General features: G+C 40.6%; 1 protein-coding gene across 1 annotated transcript; it reads left to right on the forward strand.

Moving 5' to 3' along the window:
* Positions 1-988: 988 nt before the first annotated feature.
* Positions 989-9,201, forward strand: LOC131993882 (uncharacterized). The gene is made up of 14 exons (XM_059359948.1): positions 989-1,026; positions 1,516-1,573; positions 2,129-2,224; positions 2,349-2,569; positions 3,813-3,948; positions 4,045-4,221; positions 4,312-4,407; positions 5,424-5,516; positions 5,595-5,728; positions 5,817-5,877; positions 5,961-6,047; positions 6,946-7,845; positions 8,043-8,149; positions 8,345-9,201. Exons 1-13 carry the CDS (start codon positions 1,001-1,003, stop codon positions 8,130-8,132), a joined length of 2,175 nt encoding a protein of 724 aa, XP_059215931.1. The 5' UTR covers positions 989-1,000; the 3' UTR covers positions 8,133-8,149; positions 8,345-9,201.
* The last annotated feature ends 9,065 nt before the right edge of the window (positions 9,202-18,266 follow it).

Genomic DNA, 18,266 nt, shown 5'->3' on the forward strand with positions numbered 1-18,266 from the left:
AGGTGAGCCGTTATTTTCTCCATCACATATACCTTCTTCACTATCTCCTGCCACTGGGGTATAGTAGGAGGGAGTGGTTTTAACCACAAGACATAGGCCATTATCTTAAAGGGGTAAAATAACATGATCTGATCAACTGAGGATGTAGGCGATTTTACCATAGGTGGCCGGCATCATGAGGAGATGATTTAGGCAAAAAAAAAAAAAAATTGTCAAAAAAATGACTTGGGCGCTTATTTTAACAGTGTGAAGTTTTGAGCGGGTTTTTTCAAAGCAACATCGGATTGGATCAAACTGCTCCGGATAGAAACTTTTCAGGATCACCAAATGTGTATAAGTAGCTCAGATAGGAATTAAAATGTAGAACAATAGATATGTGAAGAGCAACATGGGACACAATAGTTAGACACTATTTCTGATTTGGATTTGTTTTGGATTTCAAAAACCAGTGATGCCATTGCCATTGCTTGGTTATCCTGTTTTATCATTGCATGCATCACTAAAAAATAATCTAAAAACAAAACAAAAATATCTTTGATTGTGATGAATATACATTATTTAGTGACAGAATTAAATATTTTATTTGTGGTCAATATTGACAGCTGTTTGGGGAATTATTTTATGAGGCCAAACTCTTTCTACTTTGCTGTGGGCCTATACTGAAAGGCCTACCTAATCACTGTAGCCTGATGGATGAACAAATCAAATTAAAACCTTATGAATAAATAGGATATCTTGTAGGCTATACTGCATGATCCAAATATAGTATTGTTTGATACAATTTTAAAGTTTCATTATATTTTGGGCCTGAAATCCACGCTGAATCCACCCTCCTGATGGGATCAGTATAATCCAGAGTTTTTTATCAATCCTACTAAAAAGTTCTTAAAAAAACCCCCAAACTAAAGGTTTGATCCGGATGAAGTTTAGTCTATGAAAAGTTAAAAAAAGGTGTTTGTTGTGATTCCTCCAGCAGTGTGTCAGTGTGTGTGCAGCAGTGATGAGCAGCAGAAGCCGCAGGTCCTGGTGAGAGCTGATGTACACAACACACCTCTAACACACCTGTATTACACATGTAACACACCTGTAATACACACCTGTCACTGTATTTGGGCTTCATCTAATTGTGTCAAAACATTAATTAATGAGGTAATGTTGGTATTATTATGGATGCACTGATTGTAAAAACAAATTAGTCTTTTTTTGTTTTAAACATCACTGAAGCCGAATATTATTGCAGTTTACTTTACAATATTATTGCAGTTTATTTAAAATCCAGAGCGCATTTGTCAACAATATCTTGAGAACTCTGAGCACCGTGTGAGACAGACAAGCCGTTTTCTTTTCATCAACTATTTGGATGTTATCTATGTTTTAGGACCTCAGAGGGAAAACAAGATAACATTTTCTCCATAAAATCTGATTCAGTTTCCCCAGAATCAGAGACCGAGCCTGTGCTGTGTTCGTGTGTTAGTTCAAACATTGTGTGTGTGTGTGTGTTGTCTCCTGTCTCAGTACAAAAGGACGATTTTCCAAAGTGACTCTCCAGAAGCCTGGATGGACAAGAGACGAGGTAAAGGTCATGTTAGCATTCAGGGGTAACTCAGACTGTGTGTCCAGGTGACTGTATGATGTGACAATGTGTTGGTGTCTCTGAGTGATCAGCTGAATCTGAAGCTTTATCCAGCTTGATAGTGACTTTCAGCTCATCATTCAGCTGTTTACACTTTTATATTCCCACATCATATTTTAACAGAACATATTTATAGTAATTTATGAATCAAAACATTTTGTAGAAGAAATATTTACCCTCAATAGAAAGCCTGATGGAGATAGTGATGATGATGATGATGATCTTCCTCTTCAGGATGAGAAGCTGCATACACTGGTGAAGGACTTTGGATCAAATAGTTGGTCTTCAGTTTCTCTCCATTTTAAATTGAGTAGTTTTATTTGTCTGTTGGTCAGATCTTCTGAGGAACACAGTGTGGAAATATCTGTTTAAATGATCAACAAAGATCAGACTGTCTGAGTCTGTACCAAGCAGAAACACTGAAGAGGGAAATGCTGTTAATATGGTGATAAATCTGTCCAGCAGTCAGTAACTGCTGTCTGTGCTGTGTCTTAGGGTCAGAGGTCACAGGTGGAGTGTCATCGCCGCTGGCAGCAGATAAAGAATCCAGAGCTGGTGAAAGGTCGCTGGACTCAGGATGAGGATGAGAAGGTAAACACAGTATACCAACTATACTGCAGTACTGCTGTACAGTAACACAGAAAACTGCATCCTGCAACACAAACCTGGCCCTTGTGTTAACGAGTAATGCATTATGATGTCACTTTCTGTACAGGTCATGGCGCTGGTGCACAAGTACGGCGTGAAGCACTGGTCGCTCATCGCCAAACACCTGCACAGCCGTAACGGGAAGCAGTGCCGCGAGCGCTGGTACAACCACCTGGACCCCACGGTGAAGAAGTGTGGCTGGACGCTGGAGGAGGACCTCCTCATCTTCCAGGCCCACAGGCGGCTGGGGAACCGCTGGGCCCACATCTCCAAGCTGCTGCCCGGCAGGTACGACCCGCAGATTATCTGATTAAATAATGCAAGTCATCCAGCAATATTAAAGGTACACCAAGCCTCCCGTGTGGCGCTGCCGGCCACAGTCTGGTCCTGCTGTCACCATCACCTGCTGTCTGTGTGGAGGTTTATAATCTCATGTCGTCAGCTCAGCCCTACAAAGCCTAATTGTAACTACATTTTTAGTCTAAATTGAGTTATAACTAAAAATAAACTCCTTGATGTCTGTTTTATCTTGTGACAAACTTTTAGATTTCAATTTTGGTTTATTTCAGATAAATAATGTTATAAAAATTGCAGTAACTACAAAATCCAATTCAAAACAGACCTCAGTAGCTTCACTTACCACGGTCTGCTTTGACTGTGATACAGTGTAGCCCTGTATTTCTTCATTGTGTTGTGGTGAAAACAAGAATTTCTAGAAATTCTAAGTTTATTTGATAGGGAAATTATTATTGAGATAGTGATTAAGTAAAAATGTGAGATAAAATTATATTAAGACTAAAATATAACATTACTTTATAATATTATGTCTATAATACACACATCCTTGAATATAGTTGTTAAACACTTTTAAATACACTTACAACAAAATCAGTTTGAAAATGTTTATTCACTAAAAAAAACAAAATATAAAAGCTGAAAGAAGACAACAAAATTGTAGTTACTGCACTCTATAATAACTACAATTTTTGGGGTCAAAGGTCAAATAAATTGTCATGATTTTTGAGCCGAAAAATGACATCATCAATACATGTAGAAATAAGTGTCATATCACTTACCTACCTATAACCCATTTTGCTGGCCAGATAAAAAAGCAGTTTTTCTCTTTGCGTGGATACTGCAGTTAGGCTTTGTAGGGCAGAGCTGGTTGATAAGAGAGCAGACATGAGACACTACAGCAGCTTCAGTGCTGCCTCTTCTGCTTCCTCTCCTGATTCCTCTCTGCCGGCTGTAGGTCTCTAGGTGCTCTGTAGAGCAACTGATCTCAGCTCAACCACTGCAGCAGTCTGTTAAACTCTCAGCTGTTGTTTAGGTCTTGATTTCAGTTTTAGTTGCAACTAAAGCTGCTAACAGCTACCTGTCCTCTCTGAGGACAGACTGCAGTGACTCTCTGCTGCCTGTGCAGGTACAGCTGGTGTTACAGGACAGCTGGTTAGCATGTTAATGTCAGTAGATCTCTGCTCACTGCCACTCCTTCACTCTGCTGATAACATGAGCTTATTTTACAACACAGGACAGATAACTCCATCAAGAACCACTGGAACTCCACCCTGAAGAGGAAGGTGGAGAAGGAGGGATACCCGCACATCCACACCTCCTCCAGCTCCTCCTCCACCAGACCAGCATCCAGGACCAACATCCCCACCAAGGTCAACATCCACCTCCACCCTCTTATCTCCACCCTCTCACCTCCCATCTCCGCCTCACACTAGTAATGGTATTAACGGTGTCCTGTCCCCCAGCAGGCAGACAGTCTGTCCAGTGTCAGCGACGAGTCCAGCTGCAGCTGCAGCCGTCGGAGTGTGAGCGAGCTAAACAACAACCATGCCCTCCTGTGCTCCACCTGTGTCCCCGCCTCCTCCTCAGGTTGCAGCTCCTCACTGAGCATGTGCGAGCTGACGGTGCCTGCGGAGCTGATGGAGGTGGTATTTTAGCTTTGGGGATGAAATTCATATTAACCTGCGGTGTTTATTATTATTATTATCTTGTTTATGATGTCGTCTTCATCACAGAATGCAGAGTCCTGGAGTTGTGGACCACAGGAAGTGACCTCATCACGCCACAAAGAGGATGCCGGCCTGTCAGTCCTCGATCTGAGCAGGAGTTATGTAAGACTGTCAGAATGAAACCTAAAAGTCTGATTCTATATCCCTGAGTTTATGTTTTAACCTGTTTGTCCCGTCAGAGTTTTACAGCTTAAGGAGTTTGTTCTTCTCCTCAACATTATCAATGAATCAGCAGATTACTTTATTGATGTTTATTTATTTTAGTATAAAACATCATGTGACACCTCATTTACACAAGTTTTCACTTCTTTTTGGAATTTATTGATGATATTTTTGCTGTATTTAGATAAGAAACACAAATGTGTGATTTAAAAACATTTTAAATCAGGTCAGAATAAATGACAGAAAGAAGTAATTTCATTGTGTTTGTGATCAACAATAAATTCTTATGGTAGAATAGTTGCATCATGTCGCTTTAAGGCTCATTTGAAGAGGAAAATAACATTAATATATCATATTCTGGCTGATTTTGACATTTTTGTCCTTGAAAAGATGCAGAAGGGTCAACATGCAGTGGTTTACTTAGTTACTGAAGTTACTGAAGTAAAAGTACAAAAGTATCAGCATCAAAATGTACTTAAAGTAAAAAAAGTAAAAGTACTCATTATGCAGAATGGACCCACTCAGATTGTTTTATATATTCTAAATATATGATTGGATTATTATTTTTTCATGCATTTCTGCAAGCAGCATTTTACTTGTTGTCAGGGTAAGGCTAATTATCACTACTTAATATACTGTTATCTGGTTTAATCTATAAACATGCGCAATCCTTTTAAATTGATCATATTTTTTCATGTTAAATCTTAAACCTGTAAAGTAACTAGTGACTGAAGCTGTCAGCTAAATGTAGTGGAGTATCAAGTACAATATTTATCTTAAAATGTAGTGAAGTAGAAGTATAAAGTTAAATATGTGGAAATACTCAAGTAAATTACAAGTACCTCAAAATTGTATTTAAGTGCAGTACTTGAGTAAATGTACTTAGTTACTTTCCACCACTGTCAACATGTGAGTTTGTCCTGACGTCTCTCAGCTGTCTCTCCCTGTGTCTGAAGGTTGCAGGACTGAAGAGTGAGGACGGAGCCTCCTTCATGGACTCCACCTCCTGCTGGAGCCTAGGCAGCACCGTCTTGTTCTCCCCCTCTGAGGTGAAGACGCCGCACCGGACACACGGCTGCTGTTTGTCCTGAAGCGTCCATCTGATGTCTGTGTGTCTGTGTCTTCAGCTCTTCAGCCTTTGTTATGTAGACGATGTGAAGTCACAGCGTCCGGCTCTCACCTCCACCCCTGTCTGCTCCCGCAAACACTCCACCAGCACCGACCAGGAGGACTCCTGTCTGCACTGCAGCCTCACCAGCCAGTACGTCCGGGGTCAGAGGTCAGACTTCATGTCTCCATAGGACTCACAGTGCCATGTTAACCTATTGTTTCCACTGTGTTGTGTCCAGGATCAGAGCATTGTTGATGTCTGCTCCTCAAACACAGACGCCACTGAGGAGCCAGACGGAGGTGAGAGGAGACTCATGGTGAAGATATCTCAGGCTGCACTGGAGATGTTTGTCTTGTTGTGTTGACGTGTGTTTGTGCTTCAGGTGTCAGTTTGTTCAGACAGGATGATGAACCAGACGTGGGAGGAGCCAAGTGTCAGTCCGGACAGTCAGCAGTCCAGCAGCTCTGAGGTCTGACAGTAACACACACAATACAATATATAGATATATGAATATATACATCACCTTTACATCCACCTTTACATCTTCATCTGCGTATCCGGGTCGTGCGGGCAGTAGGCCAAAGTATTCCACACGTCCCTCTCCGCAGCTAAACCTCCAGCTCCTCCTGGACCCCAAGGCTTCTCTCCAGAGGGTTCTCTGTGGACTCTCTCTAACTCTGAACCAAACCGTTGGTCCACACTCTGGGGCAGTACCTCACTCTTGGAGATTTGTTATCCTTAACTCAGGCTGTGGGCTGATCCCAGCTGACATTGAATGAGAGGGGGGTTCACCTGGACAGGTGACAGATCTGGTGAAAGCTCTCATTCGCTCCTACGGGGAATTTAGAGTCACCAATTAAACCTAAGTGCATGTTTTTGGAAGCTGGAGAAGCAGGAGAGAACCCACACAGAAGATCCGCAGGCCGGTGTCAAACCGGCGACCTGTGAGGAAAGAGTGCTAACCACTACACCACCGTGTAGCCCTTCTTTCTCATATATGAGGACCACAACCTCAGAATTGGAAGTGCTGAATCTCATCCCGACAACTTCACTCTCAGCTGCAAAGCCCAAATTCTGAGATCTCCAAACCAGTAGACAGGAAGAGCTGGGAAACATTAGTGGGACCCTGTCTTAGTCCCGGATCACAAGATTAAATTGGACGGATAGTTTTACAGTTGAGTTTGGTGGTAAAGAATCTGAATAGCAACAAGGGTTCTGCTGAGAGAGCTGATCCCCCATCACATAGAGGCATTACGTCTCATTAAATCCACAAGAACAAACACTCAGAGTCACTTCATAATACTGTCAGAGAAAACTCTCTGAAGGGGACTTATTCAGACATGTTCATGTGGACTTCTCTACTCCAGGTCCAGGGAGAGTCCAGCTCCATCCAGCAGGTCCATATAGAGTCCAGCTCCGCCCAGCAGGTCCAGGGAGAGTCCAGCTCCACCCAGCAGGTCCATATAGAGTCCAGCTCCGCCCAGCAGGTCCAGACAGAGTCCAGCTCTACCCAGCAGGTCCAGGGCATGTCCAGCTCCATCCAGCAAGTCCAGGGAGAGTCCAGCTCCATCCAGCAGGTCCAGATAGAGTCCAGCTCACTCCAACAGGTCCAGATAGAGTCCAGCTCAGCCCAGCAGGTCCAGGGAGAGTCCAGCTCCATCCAGCAAGTCCAGGGAGAGTCCAGCTCCACCCAGCAGGTCCAGGGAGAGTCAATCTCCATCCAGCAGGTCCATGCAGGGTTCAGCTCCGTCCAACAGCAGGTCCAGGGAGAGTCCAGCTCCATCCAGCAGGTCCAGGGAGAGTCCAGCTCCGTCCAGCAGGTCCAGGGAGAGTCAAGCTCCATCCAGCAGGTCCAGGGAGAGTCCAGCTCCACCCAGCAGGTCCAGGGAGAGTCTAACTCCGTCCAGCAGCAGGTCCAGATAGAGTCCAGCTCCCTCCAGCAGGTCCAGGGAGAGTCCAGCTCCACCCAGCAGGTCCAGGGAGAGTCCAGCTCCATCCAGCAGGTCCAGGGAGAGTCCAGCTCCCTCCAGCAGGTCCAGGGAGAGTCCAACTCCCTCCAGCAGGTCCAGGGAGAGTCCAGCTCCCTCCAGCAGGTCCAGGGAGAGTCCAACTCCCTCCAGCAGGTCCAGGGAGAGTTCAGCTCCGTCCCTGGCTGTGAGGAGTTCGGCTGCCTCCTGCGTGATGGGCCGACAGAGTGGTTGTGTCAGCAGCCTGTCGGTTTCCTGCACTCTCCAGAATGTCCTGCATACATCCTGAACTCCTTCAAGGTAAGGACTGACCCACAATCACTCTCTTCTACCTAGATTCTTTTGGACGAGTTAAAGTATAATTCTGGTCAAAGTTTACATTTATTTTCTTCATGTTCAGCCTCAGACCAGTAAGACCACAGTCTGGTATCTGTTCTTCATCTTCTTGGGTTGTTAAAGCACATGAACACACTTGTGTTTTGGCGTTGTGTTGACAGCTGAACGACGAGCTGCAGCTTGTGATGTTTGGGATGACGGAGGACCAGATGAGTATGACGGAGCAGGCCCGCCGCCTCATGGAGCCCTGATCATCACCAACCATCAGGTGAATCAGTGTAGAATCAGCATCAAAACATCATAAAGTACACATGAGAAATACTTTTAAAATACTGTTTAAAAATACAACACCAGCCAGAACGCACAGAGGTAGAGCGCTGCAGCTCCACCTGCTGGGAGAGTCCCGCCACATCACCTGATCAATAATTCTTTGAAATAACCGGAGTCACATTTCTCTCATCAGGTTTCACCTTCATCAGCTGAGACAGTAACCTGCTGCTGTGACTTCATATTATTATTATTATTTTGATTAATATAAATGATCTCTTCATTCTGCTGAGTCAGCATTTTGATTCGTGTTAGTTTTAATGTTCACTGTAATTAGTCGGTTCATCTGATGTTTTATTGATTTATTGAGCAGTTAATATTTTAATGCTTTTATTTTAATACTTTTATTGAAACTGTATTTTAACAAAAACAGGAAAAAGATTTTTTTATCAACTGAAACAAACTTTTAAAACATTTTAATGATCTCTTGATTCTGCTGAGTCAGCATTTTAATTCTTATTAGTTTTAATGTTCACTGCAGTCTCATCAGTTCAGCTGATGTTTTATTGATTAATTCAGCAGTTTACATTTTCTTGATATTATTGTAATACTTTTATTGAAACTGTATTTTAACAAAAACAGGAAAAAGATTTGTATCAACTGAAACAAACTTTTTTAACAATTTCTGGTAATTCAGAATTATTTAGTTTTTTATTCTACATTTTTAAATGTTTGTATGAATATGTATTAACTTATTATATTTATATATTTGTCATTAAATCTGTCGGCTTGATTTCCTCATAAACACAGACACTTTATATTTAAAACTAAATGTTGCACTTTGGATGGAAACTGTGAAAAGATAGCAGCGTGTGACTGAATATTAACTGTAATTTATTATTTTTTGTTTGAATTCAATCTTACAGTGAATGTTTGGTGCTAAACACAGTCAGTATTTATTGAAACTGTTTTGCACAAAAAAAGAAACTTGAATTGTATCAACTTTGTTTGAAACACTTTGATAAACTGAGAAATGTGAATTAAATCATTGAAAGAAAACTTTGGACTCAGAACATTTTTATATTATATATCAGTTTTCAATAAAACTCACATTTCAGATTAGCAGCAAAAGTCAACAATGAATGGAGCTTCTTACAACGCGCGCACACACACACACACACACACACACCTGTCCCTTTCAGGAGAAACAAACTTTATTGTGAGTTTTTTTTCATGTTTATTTGATTTAGTGTTTTCACCATATTATATTTAATATTTCATTATTATTATTTCTATCTCGTATAAAGCTTTTAAAGCTACTTTTTTTATTTTTTAATTATTTTTTTATATTTATTCTGATCATTGAACTATTTTTATCCAGTTCTTAGTTGAGCTTTTATCTGAGTTAATATATAGTTAATGTTTCCTTTTTTATGCCAATCTGTTGTATCATGTTGTTACATTGTTTTTTTTATCCTTTTATTTTTTTTGTTTATTGTATAATAATAATAATTACAAATATTTAATTGTTTGATTCTTATTACCGTAGGTCATTATTCAAATTAGTTTATATATTAATATTCACTTCAACAAACAAAACTTTATCACATTTGCATTTTATTTGTATGTTTTTTGTACCCCAAAAGGAGTCAAAAATTATAATAAAAAGATCTGGACCAGAATCAGGGTACAGGACCTGGACCAGGATCAAGATCAGGGTACAGCTGTGCTGCTGTGATTGTGGATCAGAATAAAGGACAAAAGTCTGCTGCAGTAATCTGGATTCATTTCAGATTTGTGTGTAAATATAAAATCAATATTTGATCATTAATAAATAAATAAAGCGTTGTGTGCATGGAAGTGCACCATCTTCACCATATGAATATACTGAACACACTTTTTACTATTAACAGAACACATGTTAAGCCAGTAGTAAAGGCCTCAGGCTGTTGTTAGATTTAGATTTTGGTGTTGATGTTCTGCAGCTTTTTTTTCAGCAGGTTTAACGGTTCACTGGAGAAGTTTTCCTGATGAATCAAGAGAAATAAAGCAAGTGTTACAGGACAGTGTTAACTATTTACAGTCCTGTCTGTTCTTGTCATCCTGGATGGTTTTATTTTCTCCGTCAAGTTCTTTGAATGATTAAAAAAACAACAACATAGGAGAAAGCCCAGTTACTTTACTCCCAGTGCTGCTGCATTCAGTGCAGTGATTGACGGTAATGGCAGTGACTGATGGTCATTGCTCGTCTCCTCCAGCAGGAGGCGCTGCAGGACATACAAACAACTAGTTTCTGATGGAAACAATAAAAATCAGAAGCCGTTCTGAAGCTGTTGTAACATGTAAACACATTGTTGTTGATTGTGTGTGTTGTTGAAGAGTGTTTGAGTGTAAAAAGACTGGGTCCCGCTGTATTACTCAGGCTGCACTACAGCGTCTATTCACAGGCGCGATCCCACTACTGAGCGGCACGGGGGCTTTGACCTGCTCCGTCTCCGACCTGGGCCGGTGCACCCCTCCTTAGACGACCTGGTGGTCCCGGGCTCCCCCAGGAGCACCATATCGATACCGAACTTAGTGCGGACACCCGATCGGCATAGTCCGCTGCAGCTCAGAGCTCCTGAGCTCAAACGCTCCGCCAGCCTCAGCCTCCCGGTAACTTGGATTACAGGCGCGCGCCACCGCACCCGGCGAGAGACTCTTCATTCATGGAGATTTTGCTGTTTACAAACGTGACGTCATCAGGAAGCACGAGGCAGCATCTAGCGACGAAAATAAAACCTGCAGCTGCAGAGCTGAAGACTGATCAGTGTTTTTGATTTTCCTAAAACAATCCCTCTCTTATGAAAACCTGATTTCATTGAGGTGTATCAAAGCTGTGTGTTCACTTGGAAACAAAGGAGGAGATATTGTACTCTGAAGCTACTTGTGGAAAATGCCAGATAAACTCACAAGATATTATTGTCTGCAATTTTTGTTTGTTTGCAGTATCTCTACATATTTTTCTACAGTTCTCTTAATTCGAAAATAAACATTGGTTTATCCTGTCCAATAGAAAACAATAACTTCACATTTTATACACCTCTGTAATTTCTGGCCGTATTATGATCTAACATGTATCAACAGGCTATAATTGGGCCATTTCTACAATTTTTAGGCATTTTAAAATTTGACCATTTTTGACAAAAATCGATCTGCTATTATGACCTTTTTTTTAGGGGGTCATTTTTGGGCATCCCATAATATGGTGTTTTCCAACTATTTTTGGACAAGCTATACCACTACGTGTATCAACAGACTACAATAGGCCAATTTCTAGCCTTTTTTAGGCATTTTAAAATTTGACCATTTTTGACAAAAATCGATCTGCTATTATGACCTTTTTTTTAGGGGGTCATTTTTGGGCATCCCATAATATGGTGTTTTCCAACTATTTTTGGACAAGCTATACCACTACGTGTATCAACAGACTACAATAGGCCAATTTCTAGCCTTTTTTAGGCATTTTAAAATTTGACCATTTTTGACAAAAATCCTCATATCACCTCATCCAGAGAATGGCTCCTCTGTTCCACGTGCTTTTATTAAATTAACTTGTAAACTGTGTCAGACAGCAAACCTGTCTGATTTGTAGAAATCCTTGAAGGTCACTGACCTTTAGATTCTCACTGATCCTGTTGTCATATCCAGAAATGTAAATAGGCCTCATTAATGAAGTAACTGTTCTTGTCATCCTGGATGGTTTTATTTTCTCCATCAAGTTCTTTGAATGATTGAAAAACAACAACATAGGAGAAAGCCCAGTTAGTTTACTCCCAGTGCTGCTGCATTCATGTATTGTTTTTTATGTCTTTTTATACAACTAAACTGCAACCAAATTGTCCAAGTTGGGACAAATAAACTATACTTGACTTGACTTCAGTGCAGTTATTGACGGTAATGGCAGTGACTGGTGGTCATTGCTCGTCTCCTCCAGCAGGAGGCGCTGCAGCACATACAAACACAACTAGTTTCTGATGAAAACAATAAAAATCAGAAGCAGTCCTTAATCTGTTGTAACATGTAAACACATTGCTGCTGATCGTGTGTGTTGTTGAAGAGTGTTTGAGTGTAAAAAGACTGGGTCCCGCTGTATTACTCAGGCTGCACTACAGCGTCTATTCACAGGCGCGATCCCACTACTGAGCGGCACGGGGGCTTTGACCTGCTCCGTCTCCGACCTGGGCCGGTGCACCCCTCCTTAGACGACCTGGTGGTCCCGGGCTCCCCCAGGAGCACCATATCGATACCGAACTTAGTGCGGACACCCGATCGGCATAGTCCGCTGCAGCTCAGAGCTCCTGAGCTCAAACGCTCCGCCAGCCTCAGCCTCCCGGTAACTTGGATTACAGGCGCGCGCCACCGCACCCGGCGAGAGACTCTTCATTCATGGAGGTTTTCCTGGTTACAAATGTGACGTCATCAGGGGGGCACCAGCCGGCATCTAGCGACGAAAATAAAACCTGCAGCTGCAGAGATGAAGACTGATCAGTGTTTTTGATTTTCCTAAAACAATCCTTCACTTTGAAAACCTCATTTCATTGAGTTGTATCAAAGCTGTGTGCTGGAAACAAAAGAAATTTAAAATGCCTAAAAATGTTAGTGCATAATATGGCCAGAAATAACAGGAAAAACACCATATTATGGGATGTCCAAAAACCACCCCCTCAAAAAAATTCATACTGTAATATGTCATTTTTTGTAAAAAAAAAAAAGGTCAAATTTTGAAAGTGCCTAAAAATGCTATAAATGGCCCAATTATAGTCTGTTGATAGATGTTAGAGCATAATATGGCCAGAAATTACAGAAAAACACCATATTACGGGATATCCAAACAGACTTCACTAAATTAATCAATGTCTCAGATATATCAACATATTACAAGTCTGACAAGTTTAAAATATAGAAAAAGGTTAAAGGGCTTTTTAAACCACGTCAGACCTAAATTATAGCATCATGTTGTATCTTTGTTCTAGAAATATTTGAGAAAAAGTAGGCCAAAACTAGACACTTTATATTGATTAAATAAAGGAAATGTATCTTCATAGTGATACACTTTTCATCAGCTCAACTTTTAGTGTCACATTATTTTATTTTGATATATAATGTCACCACATATTGTTACTTACCCAGTGATTATGTTCTATAAATTGTCTTCTTACTGAATAGGCCTGACGTGTATAAAATGTGAAGTTATTGTTTTCTATTGGACACGATAAACGTAATGTGTGTCTTCAAATTAGGAGAACTGTTGAAAAATATATAGAGATATTGCAACAAAAGAAAAATGCAGATATTAATGTCTTGTGAGTTTACCTGCCATTTTCCACAAGTAGCATCAGAGTCCAATATCTCCTCCTTTGTTTCCAAGCGAGCACACAGCTTTGATACACCTCAATGAAATCAGGTTTTCATAAGAGAAGGATTGTTTTAGGAAAATCAAAAACACTGATCAGTCTTCAGCTCTACAGCTGCAGGTTTTATTTTCGTCGCTAGATGCTGCTTAGTGTTTCCTGGTGACGTCACGTTTGTAAACAGCAAAACCTCCATGAATGAAGAGTCACTCGCCGGGTGCGGTGGCGCGCGCCTGTAATCCAAGTTACCGGGAGGCTGAGGCTGGCGGAGCGTTTGAGCTCAGGAGCTCTGAGCTGCAGCGGACTATGCCGATCGGGTGTCCGCACTAAGTTCGGTATCGATATGGTGCTCCTGGGGGAGCCCGGGACCACCAGGTCGTCTAAGGAGGGGTGCACCGGCCCAGGTCGGAGACGGAGCAGGTCAAAGCCCCCGTGCCGCTCAGTAGTGGGATCGCGCCTGTGAATAGACGCTGTAGTGCAGCCTGAGTAATACAGCGGGACCCAGTCTTTTTACACTCAAACACTCTTCAACAACACACACGATCAACAGCAATGTGTTTACATGTTACAACAGCTTCAGAACGGCTTCTGATTTTTATTGTTTCCATCAGAAACTAGTTGTGTTTGTATGTCCTGCAGCGCCTCCTGCTGGAGGAGACGAGCAATGACCATCAGTCACTGCCATTACGTTCAATAACTACACTGAATGCAGCAGCACTTGCAGTAAAGTAAATGGGCTTTCTCCTATGTTGTTGTTTTGTTTTTTTCAACCATTCAAAGAACTTGATGGAGAAAATAAAACCATCCAGGATGATAAGAACAGATAGGACTGTAAATAGTTAACACTGGCCTGTAACACTTGCTTTATTTCCCTTGATTCATCAGGAAAACTTCTCCAGTGAACCGTTGCTCTTCAGAGAGCATCTGTCACTAGCACTTATTGATGCACTAATAGCTCTTTTTGCACTATACCTTGAATTGTTTTCCCCCCTCTTTTTCAAAGGAAAATTCATCCTCTGCTATAATTGATATATCCTATTCCTTTTGATCTCGAACAGTTCAATCAATGATTGTTGACATGAGCAGCTCTCTCACACAGAGCCAGACAGCTGAGTTCACACAACGTTTCTTTCTTTTCAAAATGTGCATGAAAAAAGGGGGATTTTACTGGATGAAATATGTGTAAGAATGGTTTATTTTTTAAATGGACAATGTATTCTTAGCTTTACAATGGCTCCAAATAACGATTGTTTTTCATTGATTGCTCAGTAGGCCTGTCACGATAATGAATTAATTACTATATCGACTTATCGTTCGATATATAAAAATGGACACGATAGTTTTTGTGGACTCGATAATTATATTGCCAGTCGTGCTGCTTCTGTCCCTCGCCTGTCGCTCAACCTGCTCTATGTGTAGAGTGTTGATTTTGTGATTTTTTGTTTTTATTTGTATACATGCATATATGATTTTGTGCGGGCAGTACATTTGACATTTTATTTATTTTTTTTATCCTATTTTTAATTTATTTTATCTTATTGCATTTTACTCTTCTATTGTTTTCTGCATCTCTTTGTATTGTGTTATCTATCTATTGTTTTTTCAGCACTTTTGGAAACCTTGTGTTTGCTAAAATTGTGCTATATAAATAAAGTGGATTGGATTGGATTGGATTGAAGCATAGTGAGTATGTTACTCAAAGTTAAGTTTCCCGACAGCTGCTCAACTCCAGAAAGTTTGGCGGAATAAATGGAATTGGTGCCAAAGCCAGTGTGGTGTGGGAACATTTCGGATTTCACTGTTCAGCTCAGCAGCTACACAACAACTGTGGCTGCCATTGCTAACTGTGCACAGCGGCCGCCGCTTATTGTAAACAACCGGCATGCCAACTGTACACAAAGTATCCGCCGCTGATCATAAATGAACCAGCATCGCTAACTGCGCACAGTGTCCGGTGCTTGTTGTAAACAGAGATGGCTAAGTGAACACATACTGCTGCAGCACATACACACGAGAGCTAACTATGCAGCTTATTAGCACTGAGCTACATCGCAGCACTTACTGTCCTACCTCTTAAAGGAGCCACGCCACTCTTGGACGCATTATGATGCTGACTTTTTGTGCTTTTTTTAGGAATACTGCAAATGTTTGACAGGCAGTAGGACATTCCACATTCCAATTCCAATGTTTAATATTCTTGAGATTTAAAAATGATTGTTGTGGGAAAGGATGTACTCCAGAATAAACGATGGTTCGTTTATCGTGATAGTTTCTGGGAAAATGTATCATCCTAAAAAATGTGTTATCGTGATATGCCTATTGCTCAGTCAGTTGTTTTTCTGATAATTTAATGAATCTCTGAATTCAAAAAATGTGAGAAAACAGCATCAACATATCCCAGAGCCCACAACGACGTCTTCACAATGGCACTAGTAACAATTCTTCATTTGAGAAGCTTCAAACACTGCTGTTGATGATTTAGAAATCTTCTGAAAATATCTGTGTCTTTAAGCCCAAGAAAACATCTTTAAGCACTAGCAATATAACATTTCAGAGATGAGCATTTTATTAATATTTTTTACATAATGTATGAAGACATATTTTTTTATATACAGTACTATTAAAATTCTTGGGGGTCTCTTACAATGAACATGCATGTAGATCACACTGTTGGCGAACACACAAACCACACTTGAATGTAGCGGTTCTTCTCTTTGTGTTCTCTCCATTTCTCTCTCTCCGTCTCATCCAAAATCTCTCTCTCTCTCTCTCTCTCTCTCTCTCTCTCTCTCTCTCTCTCTCTCTTTTTCTTGCGCTGTAAAAACATTCTTGTGGGGTGCATTTACCTTGGTGCCCGGACGCAGCCAAATATTTAGGCTGTCACAGGGAATCAGCCTCAAACCAAATGGCTGGAGGTCTGTGTGTGTGTGTGTGTGTGTGTGTGTGTGTGTGTGTGTGTACTGGGGATTGTGGTGATTGAAATGTCAACTTCTCAAACCCCCCACTCTATCCTGCTTCACTACACCCTGAACAAGCTGGACATGAGTCCAACACACCCTCAGACACTCACATGCCAACGCTACATTTGTACATCGATCACCATAAACTGAGTGTAAACTGAAAGAAATAATTGGTCACTCACATGAAGTGATAGCCAACCGATGCACTACCAGAAAATGAATTATAGGCAATTCTAATAAATTATTAATTGTTCAGAAAAAATGCCAAATAACCTAGTTGATACTTCCAGCTTCTCAAATGTGCAAATTTACTGCTTTACGTCAGTGTGAATTTAATTTCTTTGACGAAACAAGCCGTTTCACAGAGTCACCTTTTGCTTTCTGAACTGTTTTTCACATTTTATAGACTGAACAGTAATCCATCAAAAGTGACTGACAAATCAACTGGTAATCAATATAATAAAATGATAAATATTTCTCACAAGGATCCCAGTCGATAGAATCATGTGATTATCAATTGAAACATGACAAAAGTAAAGTTTGAAGCATGATAACATTTACAATTCAATTTCCTCATTATTATAATAGTATGAAAATAATTGTAAACACACACACACACACACACACACACACACACTATAGCGATATCTGTCCTCACAGAAGAGTTTGTGAGAGTTGGTGACCGCAGACATCCACTGCTCACAGACTTTGCCTGCCACTGTCTTACTGTATGTCACTCTTCATTTCTCTCTCTCTCAGATACACTCACACACACACACACACACACACACACACACACACACACACACACACACAAAGCCCCACAGAGCAGCCAGCCAGCCACTCGGCTCCATCAGTCCTTTAAGAAACAACACGAGGGTCTTGAAAACACAGCGAGCCACAAGGAAAACAGCCATCAATCTCTACGACTTGTCTGTCGACTGAAGGGACGATGTTAATCTTCAGGACGCCACGAGTCAAGAACAACACTGTTTCATGCCGAGATTCAGCTGTGAGCACTTAGTGTGGATACACGCTGACCATCCCAGTATTCACATTGTGTGTGTGTGTGTGTGTGTGTGTGTGTGTGTGTGTTATCACACAAACAGGGAGGAGTGTACATAAAATTATCCACATTTATTATATATTATATATGTGTCTTTAGAGCACCTGTACCAATATATTGACAAAGGCCCATTTTTAATCCTTCAGGCAACAAACTGAATCAAGAATATATCACTCTCAGGAATACTTTGAGCATGCTTCATATTTCAGAAAAATTAAACACACTTTTTTATGATTTTTTTTAATTTTCAATGACAAAATATTAAGAGTCATAATATTTAAAGAAAAAAGTACTTTTTAACACTTCTTTTCACCTGAAGAAAAATATTTTGTATTGTACTGTACTTGTATGTATACATTATTACAGAAACATGCAATAACCAAGAACACATGCACAATGTGTGTGTTGTTTAGTTTGCCATCAGAGGGTTAAAAACATCCTGCTCTCACGTTAAGCACGCTTAAAAGAACCTCCAACTAAATTTAAAAGCTCGATAGCTAACAGCCATTGAGTCATTTTGCAATTAAATATTTGATTAGTCGACTCATTTCAATAATTGATGACTATTCGACTATTTAAAAAGTTGGTAGTTACAGCCCTCAGGTAGAGCACCAAATTCTCTGAATATAGTCCCCAAAAAAGTAACCTTCCTCTAGTATTAGGAAATCTAGGACAAGTTTTTTTTTTTAAATAGCCAAC

Source organism: Centropristis striata, chromosome 20 (genome assembly GCF_030273125.1).
Source record: "Centropristis striata isolate RG_2023a ecotype Rhode Island chromosome 20, C.striata_1.0, whole genome shotgun sequence".
NCBI classification, from domain to species: Eukaryota; Metazoa; Chordata; class Actinopteri; order Perciformes; family Serranidae; genus Centropristis; species Centropristis striata.